This window comes from Geotrypetes seraphini, chromosome 8 (genome assembly GCF_902459505.1).
Source record: "Geotrypetes seraphini chromosome 8, aGeoSer1.1, whole genome shotgun sequence".
Taxonomy (NCBI): domain Eukaryota; kingdom Metazoa; phylum Chordata; class Amphibia; order Gymnophiona; family Dermophiidae; genus Geotrypetes; species Geotrypetes seraphini.
Window position 1 is genome coordinate 26979671 of NC_047091.1, and position 15447 is coordinate 26995117.

A 15447-nucleotide genomic window follows, 5' to 3' on the forward strand; every position below is an offset into this window, starting at 1 on the left:
TGGATTAAAAACTGGTTGGCAGATAGGAAACAGAGAGTGGGGGGTAAATGGACAATACTCAGACTGGAAAAACGTCACGAGTGGTGTGCTGCAGGGTTCGGTGCTTGGACCCGTGCTCTTCAACATATTTATAAACGACCTGGAAATTGGTACGACGAGTGAGGTGATTAAATTTGCAAATGATACAAAGTTATTCAGAGTAGTGAGGACGCAGAAGGATTGCGAAGACCTGCAAAGTGACAAACGCTTGAGAAATGGGCTGCGACATGGCAAATGAAGTTTAATGTGGATAAGTGTAAGGTGATGCATGTCGGTAAGAAAAATTTTGTCATGAATACAGGATGTCTGGTGCAGTACATGGAGAGACTCCCCAGGAAAGAGACTTGGGAGTACTGGTCGAAAAGTCAATGTAGCCCTCTGCACAATGCGTGGCGGCGAAAAGGGCGAACAGAATGCTAGGAATGATTAAGAAGGGGATCACAAACAGATCAGAGAATGTTATAATTGCCGCTGTACCAGGCCATGGTACGCCCCCACCTGGAATACTGCGTCCAGCATTGGTCGCCGTACATGATGAAGGACACGGTACTACTCGAGAGGGTCCAGAGAAGAGCGACTAAAATGATTAAGGGACGGGAGGAGTTGCCATACAGTGAGAGATTAGAGAAACTGGGCCTCTTCTCCCTTGAAAAGAGGAGACTGAGAAGGGATATGATCAAAACGTTCAAGATAATGAAGGGAATAGACTTAGTAAAGACAGGCTGTTCACCCTCTCCAATGTAGAGAAAACGAGAGGGCACTCTCTAAAGTTAAAAGGGGATAGATTCCGTACAAATGTAAGGAAGTTCTTCTTCACCCAGAGAGTGGTAGAAAACTGGAACGCTCTTCCGGAGGCTGTTATAGGGGAAAACACCCTCCAGGGATTCAAGACAAAGTTAGACAAGTTTCTGCTGAACTGGAACATACGCAGGTAAGACTTGACCCAGGGCACTGGTCTTTGACCTAAGGGCCGCCGCGTAAGCGGACTGCTGAGCACGATGGATCACTGGTCTGACCCTGCAGCGGCAATTCTTATGTTCTTATGTGTATGATATGAGTACTTTTAAAAAGCAGAAGTGCTTTTTATGTGTGCCGAGCAGTGGATGCTGCTGGCATGTGCACGAAGTGTTCTGGCCACTTTGAGGGGGAACCAGCGTTGGCTTCGGGTACTGGCATGCAGGGTTCCTGTTCGCACATGCATTGCTTATCAACGGGAACGTGAGAGAAGCCCAGGCTTCCCCTACCGCCCACACCGGGGTATCCTCAACCTGTGGCATTCAGGGGGATATAGTTTTGACTGCCAAGGGCAATGGGAATTTCCTTTCTGCTGCAGCAGCTTCTGCTTGCAGTTCTGATTTGGAAGCTGGGTCTAAGTCAGGCCTCATTGCCTTCTCTGCGTTTTGGGACAGTTTTTCATCGGGCCTTCGGTTTTGACAGGAAGCACCACTAATTTGCCCATGGCTTCAGGCAACCTTCCTCCTGTTTTAGATAGACAAGAACAGGTCCTATCTGTTTCTTCTGCTCCTGCAGTGAGTTCTGTGGTGCCCTGATTTTGTTTTAGCCTTGTGCAAGGCTTATTTTCAGGTGGCTGGGGGGTCCTGCTTCTCCGGGGGTCTCTGAGTCTTTTGGGGGATCTTTGCCTTCCATGACCACCCCCTTTTAGTCTCTGGATCTTACAGAGGCCTATCTGCATGTTCCCATTTTGGTCTCACATCAGCACGTCCTTCTCTTTGTGATTTTGGGAAAGCACTATCAGTTTTGTGCGCTTTCTTCTGGATTGGCCACAGCTCCATGGACCTTCACCAAGATTATGGTGGCGGTAGTAGCGGCCTTGCGCAGTGAGGGCATTCTGATTCATCCTTATCTGGATGGCTGGTTGATTCGAGCGAAGTCATTTCAGGAGAACTCTCGGGTCACATCTCTAGTGGTGGAGTTTCTACAGTCGCTGGGCTTGGGTGGTCAACCTGTCCGAGAGCCGGTTGAATCTGTCTCAGCGCGTGGAGTATTACATTATTACATTTCATTAGTGATTTTTATTCCGCCATTACTTTGCGGTTCAAGGCGGATTACAGAAGAGGATTTCTGGACGTGTCCAGAGGTGTTACAGAGTAGAGCAGGTTGCTTCAGAGGAATGAAATGTTTCGTACGGTGTTAGTCTTCATGGATTTCTTGAATAGCAGGGTTTTTATTTCTTTTCTGAAAGTTTTGTAGTCTGGGGTCGCGATTAGTAGATTGGAGAGTTGGTGGTCTAGTTTTGCTGCCTGTGTGGCTAGAAGGCTAGAGTATCTCAGGTTTCTCTTTGACACTAGCTTGGGGAGAGTCTTCTTTCCCGAGGCCCTGGTGTTAAAATTGCAGTCACATATTTGTTCCCTCAAGAATTGTTGCTGCCCTAGGGCGCAGGACTTTCTGCAGGTCCTGGGCTCGATGGCAGCCTCCCTGGATGTGGTCAGGTGGGCTCAGGCTCACATGCGCCCTCTTCAGTATATACTTCTTCGGTGGTGGTCACCACAGATTCATGGTCTGGACTCTTCCATCCTGCTTCGGGAGTTGGTTCGTCACAGCCTGCGATAGTGGCTGCAGTCTTCCAGTATGGTTCAGGGTGTGAGTCTGGATCAGCCTCATTGGACAGTGCTTCTCATGGATGCCAGTCTCCTTGGTTGGGGAGCTCAATGTCTCGGTTGCTTGGCGCAGGGCAAGCTAGCTGGTTGTCGGTGGAGACTTCCGGGTCAATCAATAGAAACATAGAAACTTGATGGCAGATAAAGGCCAAATGGCCCATCTAGTCTGCCCATCCGCAGTAACCATTATCTCTTTCTTTCTCGGAGAGATACCACGTGTCTATCCCAGGCCCTTTTGAATTCAGACACACTCTCTGTCTCCACCACCAATCTTCTGGAGACCAGAACCATTCGGTTGGCATTGATGGATTTCCAGCCATTGCTGGAGAGCAAGTCGGTTCGGGTTCTCTCAGACAATGCCACGGCGGTGGCTTGCATCATTTATCAGGGGGGAACCAAGAGTCATCTGGTAGCACAGGAGGCAACTCTTCTCATGGAATGGGCAGAGGCTCATCTTCTGGACATCTCGGCTTCCCACATAGCAGGAGTTGGCTACGTCCAGGCAGACTTTCTCAGTCGTCATATGCTGGATCCCAGTGAGTAGTATCTCAGGATTGGAAGCCTTCGAGTTGATTGTTCTGTCATTAGGCCGGCCGGTCATGAACCTCATGGCCATGAGTGTCAACACCAAAGTGCCGAGGTTCTTCAGTCTGTGCAGAGATTGCCAGGCCAAGGGGCTGGATGCTCTGGTGCAGCCTTAGCCGACGGTTGGCCTACTGTATGTTTCAAGTTTCAAGTTTATTAAATTTTAATATACCGACCATCAAGCAAATATCTGGACGGTTTACATTGGATTTTAAAAAAATTGACAGTTAAGAGTAGAAGCAATTGAAAACAAAGAGTATTAAGTTATTTAAATATTATAAAGTGAACATTAAAAACAATAACAAGACAGACTTGACAGTGAGGAGAGAGGGAGTGGATGGGTGAAGTTACATTGTAAGTAGAAAAGAAGAAAGAGGGGTTAGGGAAAAAACATGTGGGATGGGGATAAGATATATTGAATGTTTTTGAAAGCGAAAAATTAAATTACAAAGAATAGAAATTAAATGGAAGAGAATGCATCTCGAAATAAGAAAGTTTTTAGGCTTTTCTTAAATTTCTCAAGATTTTGTTCGTCACGTAGTGGTTGTGGAAGGGAGTTCCACAATGTCGGGGCAGTTACTGCAAAGTTTATTTTGCGTGTGTAATAAAATTCTTTTATGGATGGAATCAATAAGAGATTTTGGTTTGAAGATCTCAGAGTTCGAGTGGGGCACTGTGGGATAAGAAGTTTGTGAAGGTATGATGGCAGATGAGAAGATTTTATTTTGAATGACAAAAGGATGATTTTGTAGGTGATTCGGTGAGTCATGGGTAACCAGTGTGCATCTTTCAGAGCTGGTGTTACATGATCATATTTACCTAAGTTGTAGATGAGTTTTATTGCTGTGTTTTGTATAAGTTGAAGGCGACGAATTTCTTTTTGTGGGAGGCCGTTGAGTAGGGAATTACAGTAATCCAGATGAGAGATTATTAGGGAGTGGATAAGAATTTTGATGGATTCGGTTTCTAGAATTGGGGTCAATGAACGAATTATGCGTAGTTTGTAGAAACATGTTTTGACTACCGAACTAATATGATCATGAAATGATAGATCTTTATCAATGATGACACCTAAGAGTTTGATTTTTGTCTCCATTTGAATTGGGATAGATTTGATAGTAATTTTATCTGGTAGAAATTCAGGATTTTTTATTGAGAATAGAAGACCACGGGATTTATCTACGTTAAGAGAGAGTTTATTAGAATGTAGCCAGTCGCTTATGGAATCCAGTTTATTGTTTATATCTTTTATGTCAGAGGTGTTGGAAATATTGATTGGGTGAAGTAGTTGTATGTCGTCTGCATAGGCAAAGATCGTGAAACCTATGGATTGTGCTAGGGTTAAGAGGGGAGATAGAAAGATATTGAATAGTAAAGGGGAAAGAATGGAACCTTGCGGGACCCCATACGTTAGAGATATTGATGGAGAGGTTTCATTTCTGGCGAAGACTTTGAAGCTGCGTTCTTGAAAATAGGATGAAAACCAAGATAGTGCCGTTCCTGTGATACCACACTCTTTAAGTCTATTTAGGAGAAGCGAGTGATCAATAGTATCAAAGGCAGCAGATAGGTCGAGTGAGATAAGAAGAACAGATTTTTGATGGTCATGGTAGTAGTGTATGGTTGAAATAAGGCCTAGCAGGGATAGTTCAGTCGAGTGTGATGAGCGGAAGCCTGTTTGACAGGGATGTAGAACAAAGGTTTTTTCAATGAATTCTGACAGTTGTGTGTGTATGATTTTTTCAGTTAGTTTAGATATTAAAGGAAGATTTGCAATTGGACGGTAATTTGTTGGGAGAGAGGGATCGAGATTGTGATGTTTAATTTTTGGAAAAACGAGAGCCGTTTTCCATGTCAAAGGGACAGAAAAATTAGAAAATGATTTAGATATCATTTCCCAGAGATATGGACCAAAAAATGAGGAGAATTTTTTGAGAAGAAAAGGAGGAATGATTTCGAGGGGAGTGTTAGTAGTATTGAGAGATTTCAATATTAATAGTAAGTTTGCTAATGAGGGCATTGTGAATGTAGAAAAGGTACTGAATGATAGAATGGTAGAGTCATTGGTGATATGGGGGGAGAGAGAGGATGAAAGTGTTCCGAACTGTGTTCTGATATTTTTAATTTTATTGTCGAAGAAGTTTATTAGTTCTGATGCTGTAGGAGTAGTAGTTATGGGTATTTTTTTAGTAGAATATTTTGATATATATGTCTTTCCTCCATGGACTTTGATGGGCAGAGTGCTTTTCACATTGCTCGATGCGCAGGCCACGTTATCCTGGTGGCTCCAGGCGCCCATAGAACGCAGATCTGGTTTGGCTTCTCATGGCAGTTCTTCTTCAGCTGCCGCTCTCACCCGACCTTCTGACTCAGGGTCCCATTCCCATGTTCAATCCAGGTCCCTTTTATCTTATGGCTTGGCTCTAAAATGGGAACGCCTAAGTAAGAAAGGTTATTCGGATAAGGTGATCTCCACCCTCTTGAGTTTTTGGACACTTTCCACCTCTCGGGCATATGTGCACATTTGGCATCTTTTTGAGGACTGGTGGTCCGCGCAGGGTGTACCTTCCCTTTGTGCATCTTTGCCTCACATCTTGGAGTTTTTGCAGGATGACATGGAGCAGGGCCTTGCATGGTCCTCCCATCAGAGACGCGGCAGAGAAAATTAGGCCAGTAGAAGACCGCGAAGCAGCGTGTTTACTGTGCTTGGGACGCTGCTGGAGCTGCGAGGTTTGTCGGCCGTCTAGCGGCGGGAGGGTTGGCTGGGAGGGTCAACAAGGGTTTCTAGTGTGCTGAGTAGGGTCGGCGCAGGGGGGGATGTTTAAAAACATGCTCAGGGGGATGGGAGGCAGGTGGGGAGGCTGGCATGGGGGGGTGTTCAATGGAAACATGCTGCTCAGGGAGATGGGAGGCAGGCTGGCATCGGGGGGGGGGTTTCAATGGAAACATGCTGCTCAGGGGGATGGGAGTCAGGCAGCCAGGCTGGCATCGGGGGTGGGGAGTGGGACAAAGTCTGGAAGATAATGATGGGGACATAGGAAGGGGGCACTAAGGACATAGAAAGGGGCACTGAGGGCACTAAGCAGGACAGAGGCACTGGGGGCACTAAGGACATGGGAAGGAGGCCCTGGGGGCACTAAGGACACAGTACGCAGGCACTGAGGGCACTAAGGACACAGTACAGAGGCACTGGGGCATTATGGACACAGGAAGGAGGTACTGGGGGCACTAAGGACGTAGGAAGGGGCACTAAGGACATGGGAAGGAGGCACTGGGGGCACTAAGGACACAGTACGCAGGCACTGGGGGCACTAAGGACACAGTACAGAGGCACTGGGGCATTATGGACACAGGAGGGAGGTACTGGGAGCACTAAGGACATGGGAAGGAGGCACTGGGGGCACTAAGGACATGGGAAGGAAGCACTGGGGGCACTAAGGACACAGTACGCAGGCACTGGGGGCACTAAGGACACAGTACGCAGGCACTGGGGGCACTAAGGACACAGTACAGAGGCACTGGGGCATTATGGACACAGGAAGGAGGTACTGGGGGCACTAAGGACTTAGGAAGGGGCACTAAGGACATGGGAAGGAGGCACTGGGGGCACTAAGGACACAGTATGCATGCACTGGGGGCACTAAGGACATGGGAAGGAGGCACTGGGGGCACTAAGGACACAGTACGCAGGCACTGGGGGCACTAAGGACACAGTACAGAGGCACTGGGAGCATTATTGACACAGGAGGGAGGTACTGGGGGCACTAAGGATACAGTACGCAGGCACTGGGGGCACTAAGGACACAGTACAGAGGCATTGGGGGCATTATGGACACAGGAAGGAGGTACTGGGGGCACTAAGGATGTAGGAAGGGGTACTAAGGACATGGGAAGGAGACACTAGGGGCACTAAGGACGTAGGAAGGAGGCACTGAGGGCACTAAGGACATAGGGAGAGACACAGACAGAAAAAATGACAGACAGACAGGCAGTGTGCAAAGAGAGAGAGACAAAGAAAAAAAACCCAGATAGACAGACATCTACTCTAGCACCCATTAATGTAACGGGCTTAAAGACTAGTATATTTTATATTAGTGGAAAAATCACAATCCAGTGCTGATCAGTTTTCAGTGGATGTATAATAAAATCTGTAAACATAAAAGCAATACGTCATATACTTTAGTAGTTTAAGAAGCCAAACAAGTTCTTGTACAAAGGGAGGGCTTCAGTGGCTGGGAGGGTGTAGATGGGCTGAAGTGAGGTTTGGATTCTTGCCCAGAAATAGCTAAGAAGAAAAAATAAATAAATTGAATCAGGTTGGGCAGACTGCATGAACCATTCGGGTCGTTATCTGCCGTCATCTACTATGTTATGTTACTAAAATGAGCCACTTAAATATAAAGAAACTTTATAACATGCTACCTTAAAAAAAAAAGAAAGAAATCCTTCCTCTCTTAAGCTGTCCAAGTGTCTGCTTGTAATTCTGATGAAGATCTGCCCTTCAACTATCTCTGCTGTATTCATTCTACATGTATTACTGTAACATCTACACAGTGCTCTAATGAAGAGTTGTCAGTGCTGTATTTGACATAGATGTATCAATTGGATGCTTGCAGTTTGATTCTGATGAAGATCTGCCTTTCACCTGTCCGTGCTGTAATCATCGTTACATATGTCAGATTGCTGACTTTGTGGGGCGCATGCAGACACCTAAGTGCCTTCCTGCCTTGTAGTTGAGTAGGTAAAGCTTTTTATAGCATAAAACAGTAAACCTCTGAAAGAACATTTAACTCGGGCCAGGAAAGAATTTTCTGTTTAAGTAACCACTAGACTGTTCCATAAAAGTCTTTACTGAAATGTCACTAGTAAAGGTTATTTTCCTTCCTTTAGGAGAATGGCTGCAGAAAAGTTTTTCTGGTATCTCAAAAGAATCTCTTTGTCTAGCGAATGGATAGAATTATCTTTCTAGGTCTCCTTTTTTTCCGTTTTTAAGTTTTGTATTCTTTAGGGTGATACTCTGGTTTGTGGTGTGTTTTTGTTTTTCTTTAATATATCATTTTTCTGTTTTCTCCCATCTTGTTTTTGCTCGTTTCAACCTCCTCGTCCTCCTTTTGCTGTTCACTTCCTCTTCTCTAAATTTCCATTTCACAGACTCCACAGCACCCTTCTCGCTCTTATGACAAACCTTGGTTGGTAAACAGCAAGGCTGGCACACCTCTCAGGGACTTGGATTATTCCCACTTGCAGATGGCCAGCGGTGAGGTAGGGTAACAGTACTATCAGGCGAGGGGTCCAGGCCGCAATCTGTTCCTGCTTCCGCTTTTTGATCGCCTCTTTCCTGACCCTAACCTATCGTTCCTTAGTCTAACCCAATCCTTTAAATATTTCAAGGACAGTTAATTTTGTTAGTGGGAGAAAATTGAATTCAGCCACATCCCAGAGTGTTACAACCAACCTAAAGCCGTGTAACCCTGAGAACTCTGCAGAGCCTGAGCAGAAGAAACGTGTCTGCAGCTTCCAGTCAAAGTAGAGCCAGCTTTCCACTGTGTTGACTGCATGAATGTTTATTTGCTTCCCTCTCTCATTTAACACAGTAATTGCAGGTGTCACTGTTGTATGTTGTAGGACTTCCTTCACTTTCCCTTTCATCCATCTTGCTGATCAGCCCTCCCATACTAATACCTGCATGATAGGATGTGTTAGCTCTTTCTAGTATGGAAAGTTAAAGAAAAGCGAGAGATGGCGTGAAGATTGTTATTGCACTGCAGCACAAGTGGCAGATCTGGCTTTTAAGGGGTCTAGTGTGCGTCTTCAGTAGAGAATCTGGTCCTTGTCATCATTTTTCATTTCAGGTAACTCCATCTCAAGGAAACAAGGTGAAACGTCCTCACTCAGGCAGGACTCCTCTGACTGGAGATGTGCTCAACAGTTCCTGTCAAGTCTCCTCAAGTGCCAAATCGAGCCGGGCAGGTAAGCAATATATTTATTTCACCAAGCTCTCTTCCAGTTTCTTTTTCCCATTGCACGTAGGTTTCTGTTCCTTTTCCTGTTCTTCCTCTGGACATCTTCCCTCATACATTTCCCTTTTGATGTTTCTCTCCTCTTAAGTTTATTTTTCAAATGTCCTTCCTTCAGTTCCTTTTCCAATCTGATGTCCTCTTCATCGTGTATTTATATTAATTCCTTCTTTACTCTTTAACCTTCCCAACCTTTAGAAGGCAAATATTCAGGACCCAAAAATGTTTTAACCAGCCAAAATTTACCTGAGGCAGAAGTAGTAAAAATTTATTGATGTTCTTTTCCCCAAAAGGCTAAAGTATTGATCTATTGGGCCTTATTCTGCATCATGTCCTTCCCCTTTCCTCATCCCCATATGCAACTAACAGCACAGATGACGATAATCTTCTACCCCGTGGCCCAGCAGAGGCTCCAAAGGGCCATTCCCCAAAGTCACTCTCGGGCATGTTCCCACTGCTGCAGGTAGGCCAAGAGGAACCCTCCATGCTGCCATGGGAGACCCAACCGCTACTTTCTTTTCAGAGACACTGCGCCTTGATCAGTTCAGTCTTTCACTTCTGATTATCTTTGGCATTTATTTAAAATCATATATAATTCATTTGGAAGTCTGTTCCAAATTTGTGGAGCACAGAAGTGTAATTCATTTCCAGTCTAACAGTGATAATTTCTCAGATGACTAGGACAAAGCCTTGATGGGAGCACATGTGCTTTTAGCACTGCAAATCTCTTTAGGTATAGAATCTAATACCTTCCCTCTCCATTCAGTCTTCTACTCTCAGCTAGTACAAAAAAAGTATATTAAATTTTAAAAATCCCTCTTTTCCCTTACTTTCTTGGGAAGTTTTTGGTTCTTATCTGCTTGGTTCTCTGCTGAATTAGGGACTTTAGACCCACTTCAGGGTTTGCTGCTAAAATATAGATAGCCCAATAATTAAGCATACTTAACAGCCAATTCCCATAACCAATCAGGGTGACTTTTATTCAGTGCTCTTAGTTCCAAGGCTCACTATCTGGAGATTTAGGGCCTGCCCCATCTGTCTTCAGCGTTCTAGTATTAAAGAGGAGCTCTATAAGCTTAAGCAGGAATTTGGGGTAATTAAAGCTGCTTCCATCACGTCACAGGATCATACCAAATTACCACCACTGCCTCAAAGAATAAAACAATCCAGGAATAAATGGATCACAGTAAGGTCAGGTAGACTGCGACATGTAACACAAAAACATCCATCCTCACAATTGTTGCACCTACAGAATTATTTTGCCCTATTAGAAAAAAGAATTGAGATGGAACTGGAATCAATGAAGGTAACTCAAGAAGAAAAGTACTCCCAAAGTGGAAAAAATAAAGCTCAATCAAGAAAATTGTTGGAGCACAAGTCAAGAAGACTAAAATAGTGAGCTTGGATGTCAACTTCAGCAGTTGGAACCTACTGAAGGACAATCCCAGGTGGACTTTAGTCTGTGGCCCAGAAATATCAAAGAAGAGACAAGTTAACTTAGTCATGTATTTCTAATGAGAATAACCAATGGGTAACAATGTTGGGAAAGGGATTTACATTGTGTATTTACTGCTAAAGAATGGGACATCATCTGTGTTGAGGTATCTGCTTGCGCATTAATTCAAGAAAATGCTTATAAAGTGTTGAGTCTTTGGTATTATACTCCAGAACGACTCCACAAGATGTACCCTCAGATTTCAGCTTGCTGTTGGAGTTGTTATAATGCTGAAGGCAATTTTTTTTCATATATGGTGGGAATGTCCTGTATTAACACCCTGTTGGACTATAGTAGTGAATTTTTTGTCCCAACTATTAGAGGTTTCGATCCCCAATACTCCTCAATGTTGCCTACTGGGGTTATCTTCTATTTGCGTGACTAAATGGCAAATATGCCTACTATGGATGAGGTTAGCAGCGATTAGATGTCTTATAGCTGCTTATTGGAAACAACCCCTGGTGCCAGATGAACGCAAATGGAGAATGAAATTTTTTATGATAGGGAGGATGGAAATATACGTAGCTAAACATCGAGGGTATTATCAACAATCGTTACAAACTTGGACTGTTATTACTAAGAAATTGAATTTATTGAAAGTATAATATTATAAAGAGATCTAGATACTAATATATATTTGGAATTAGGGTGGGGGGAGGGATTGAATTGAAACAATAAATTGATGTATGGATGTATTTATTGCTATTATCACTATGAATGCTTATATATTGTAAAAATTGATTATCTACTATTCTTGTTTTAATTATGTTAGATTTTCAATAAAATTAAATAAAAAAAAAAAAAGAGAATAACCAATGGGCAGACTGGATGGACCGTTCAGTTCCTTTATCTGCCATCATTTACTATGTTACTATGTCTGGGCCGATAAAGCCTTAGGGATAATGCAGCGCAAGTGAAGCCTCACCACTTAAAACTAAAAATCAGAAAACTGGCAGCCAAAGCAGTTCGTCTGTGTCCTTAAATCGTTTTTTACCCTTGGTTTGTTTTACACTAAATTATATTTTAATCGGTATATTATTAAGGCATTTTTGTACACCACCCTAGAAGGTTCAAGAGGGCGGTATAATAAATTTGAAATAAACTTGAAACTTGACATCCAAGTTTTGACAGGCCCAACAATAATCTGGCAGCTGAATTTTGAACAGCCTGCAGTGAATGAACCATAGTTTTCCAAAGACCTAAATAGAGTGAATTGCAGTAATTCAACACCAATAAAATCATGGCTTGTAGTAAGTTCTGTGTAACATTAACCTGAGAGAGCAGTTTCTTCAGGTATCTCAGATAGATGATATTAAACACGAATATAAGTCCAGATGATGTCAGCAACACTTCTGTTCCCACTGCCCACACCTTCCTCTGACAAGCAACGTAATCAGGTCAGTCCTTTGCTCCTTCCATAAATTATCCAAAATTGACTTTACAATAGAGCTCTGATAAATCTCAAGTGAGACAGGCCTTGCTCCCAACAGAGTGAGTTTTGTCAGCCCATTTCTTTGGTTTTGCCTAGCACTGCCCTCTCCAGTGGGTCTAGTTCAGCCAAATAAGGTGAACAACTGGGCTGGCTATTCTTTGAAATGCAGCCAGCGTGAGATTGGGGGGGGATGACGACTAAAAGTCAGGCTTTTCAGGCTGATTTTCTCTCTTAACTCCTTATTCACCTGTTTAATACTTATTCCCGTTTTAAAATGAAACTCCCTAATCTCTTTTTTTTTGTCCTGTCTGTCTTGAATACATTGTAAGCTCAGTCTCATGTGTTTGAGTACATTAGAGTGCTACAGAAACTTCTGTACTCTTTGTCCACCCAAGGTACTTGGATAACATGGCAAAGGTTGCATTGCATCATCGTTAAGGGTCAAGAGTCAGAGCCTTTGTCAGTGGAGTGTTGGGGAAGGGTCTCAGTATAGACAGACACCAAGGAGGAATGCTGTGTGGATGTGAACCTGGGTGATCACTCAGCAGAAGTTCCTGCCAGTGGGTGACTTTCTAGGGAAGTAAAGACTGAATGTAGATGTGGAGGGGTCAGTCATTGCTTGAGCAGTTCTTAAAGGAATGAATGAGAGAAGTGGAGAATCCAAATGGTAGATCTCTCCATGTCAAAAGATAAAGCTGGAATCCCACTGCTGCTGCTCCTGACCATTGTGTCAGGAACAAGCTTTGTAAGGAAAATACGCACAGTAGCTGAATGTCACAGAAAATGGTGTGAGCTATATCCAAATCCCAGCCAGAAACAGACTGCGCACCTGCCCCTAGAACTCTACAGAGTATAAAACACGGCAGAGACTCTTCAAAGCCTCACAGCCCTGGTCTTCTTGTCTGTGTCATTTATGAAGCAGAATCTCATTCAGTAATATTAAGATTTATTTACTGTCTTTTTGAAGAAATTCACCCAGGCTGTGTACAGCAAGAATAAATCAAAGACATCATAGCAAAAAAAAAAATTGTTCAAGTAACAGATATACACAGTCTGCTTGCTTACAATAAAATTATTTTAATAGCAAAGGGTGGAATGTATACAGACAGATAAGACAGAGTAATGGGAGTTGGAATATAAAGGGACCAGCTTAATGAGAGTTGCAGTGTAATTTCAGCTTGGGCTCAAGTCTGTCATTGATCGAAGCCTTTCTACACTGGAGGAATGGCACAGGAGCGGAGCTTTCAGCCAAACATCCACTCCATTTGTTCCTTGTGTCCTTCATGTTAGCCTTAGTTTGCCCCTCATTGCTGGCAGCAGACCCCTTGAATAAACAGGCTGGCTTCTAGTGGTGGAATGCCAATATGAACTTTATAATTTCCATCTGAGCACGTTTGGTGTCCAAGAGAGAGCTTGTTTGTGATGCATGAAACCTGGCTGTCAGTGTCCTGTTCTGGTTGCCCCAACACAGAAGAAGAATTTAGTTGCACTTTTCAGCCTCTCACTAGTCCTGATTATACAGAACCTTTCAGCAAAATATGTGTAGCCACGTGCAGGAATCATAGGCATCTATTTGTTTATTTCCACCCTTCAGACTGGAAAAAGCCCATCAAGGCAGTTTACAATCTAACAGTAGAACACATTAGAAATAGACAGAAAAAACCACTGAAAGAAAAGTCTCGAGGCCCTTGGGTCTTTGCAGGGAGGTAAAAAATAAGAGCATTTGAACACAAACTTGTAGGTACCATCCCAGGTTTCAGAGAGGGTAGGGAAGAAGGCTAGTGGAAAAGCCGGTGCCAGCATTCTTAAGTCACCTCAATTTCTCGTGTCATTTCTGTGATTCCATCTTCCTTCCCTTTTGCTTCTGTTGGCTGATGTTATGCTTTTTTCTGTCCGTAGATGGTAAGAAGAATGCAAGTCGCCCAACCAGTCGCACTGGTAGTCATGCCGGGAGCCGCGCCAGTAGCCGAAGGGGAAGTGATGCTTCTGACCTCGACCTGCTAGAAACACAATCTGCGTGTTCAGACACATCTGAGAGCAGCGCCACAGGTTACCAGGGCCGCTCCCCAAGAGCGACATCAAAACCTTCCAAAATCCCAACCATGCCCAAAAAATGCACTACTGCCACCCCAGCCAAGACCCCAGGCTCCAAGAGATAATACTTGCTGCACAGAAGAAACCTTTTTGGATTTTTTTAACCTTACTACATACGTTGGATGTATATTTATTCTTAAAGGGGAACATTATATTGTGAAAAATGTAAAAGAACAGCAGTGTTTAGAAGTTGCCTTATTTGTGGAATTTTGGTTGGTTTTTTTTTTTTTTTTTTACTGCAACTTACAGTTTTCACCTCGGTTAAGAATATAATTTGTCTCCAGACAAATCCATGTATAGAATGGAGTCTGGTAAATGGGAAGAATAAGGACTTGTGAAGATAGAAATGCAATTTTTGTTGCAGGCCTTAGATCTGCTTCTCTCTTTTAGGGTTATAACCTAAAACTGCATCTGTATAAACTTGACTCACTACACAGATGTAAATTGCAATCTCCCCCTTCTTTGTAAATCATGGATACCTCAGTCAGAGGCACAGGAGCTCGTGTGAAATTTGTTTGGTTGGGGTCTTTTTTAATTTTGTGGTTTTACAAGAGGGATGTGGAGTTCATTTCAATGAAACACGTTACAGGTGAGAAACACAGTGACCTGGCAAGCTTCCTGGGTTGAAATATGAAAGGTAAGGGTGAGGTGTGAAGGTGGTGGTGGTGACATCACAGGAAGCTTCTTGCTGTCACTTCCTGAATCTCTTTGATTCTTCAGAATGGCTGCCATGCTTGATTGCACATGTTTTAACTTGAGTATCTAACTAGCAATTGTGAACTACAGAATTTTATGTATCTGCATTTTTTTTTCTATTTATTTAACCGGTCATTCCACTTTGAACGGGACTGAGATGTGAATTGTACAAATTTTTCTCCTAGCTCAAAGCTGGACTTGGGAACTCTTACAGCCTGTCTTCTTTAACCGAGTCTCACCAGCACACTTGCTAGCAGAGTTGACACACACTTTTGTACGCTGCTTTTCTTTTGTGATAAAATCAACTGACAAACTGATAATTTGAGGGGAAGGAACATGTCTAAGATCTTGTATTTATTATTATTGCCTAGGCTGACATTGTTGCTGTGTGAGTCTCTCAGTTATCTGAGGCAGAACCAATGATCTATTTCGGAGAGACATTTTGTATTAAAATTGCCTGCAGTAACCTTG

At 43.4% G+C, this 15447-nt stretch overlaps 1 protein-coding gene across 16 annotated transcripts in view; it reads left to right on the plus strand.

Moving 5' to 3' along the window:
• Nucleotides 1-15447, plus strand: part of MACF1 (microtubule actin crosslinking factor 1) — a 423081-nt gene extending 407634 nt beyond the window's left edge. For 12 of the 16 annotated variants that reach the window (XM_033953642.1, XM_033953648.1, XM_033953644.1 and 9 more), the window contains 3 exons: nucleotides 8394-8504; nucleotides 9095-9212; nucleotides 14086-15447. In XM_033953642.1, the coding sequence (XP_033809533.1) occupies nucleotides 8394-8504; nucleotides 9095-9212; nucleotides 14086-14345 (489 nt within the window). In that variant the 3' untranslated portion in view covers nucleotides 14346-15447. The remainder of the gene's footprint in view (nucleotides 1-8393; nucleotides 8505-9094; nucleotides 9213-14085) is intronic. The other 4 variants (XM_033953649.1, XM_033953650.1, XM_033953637.1 and 1 more) reach the window with 2 other exon arrangements.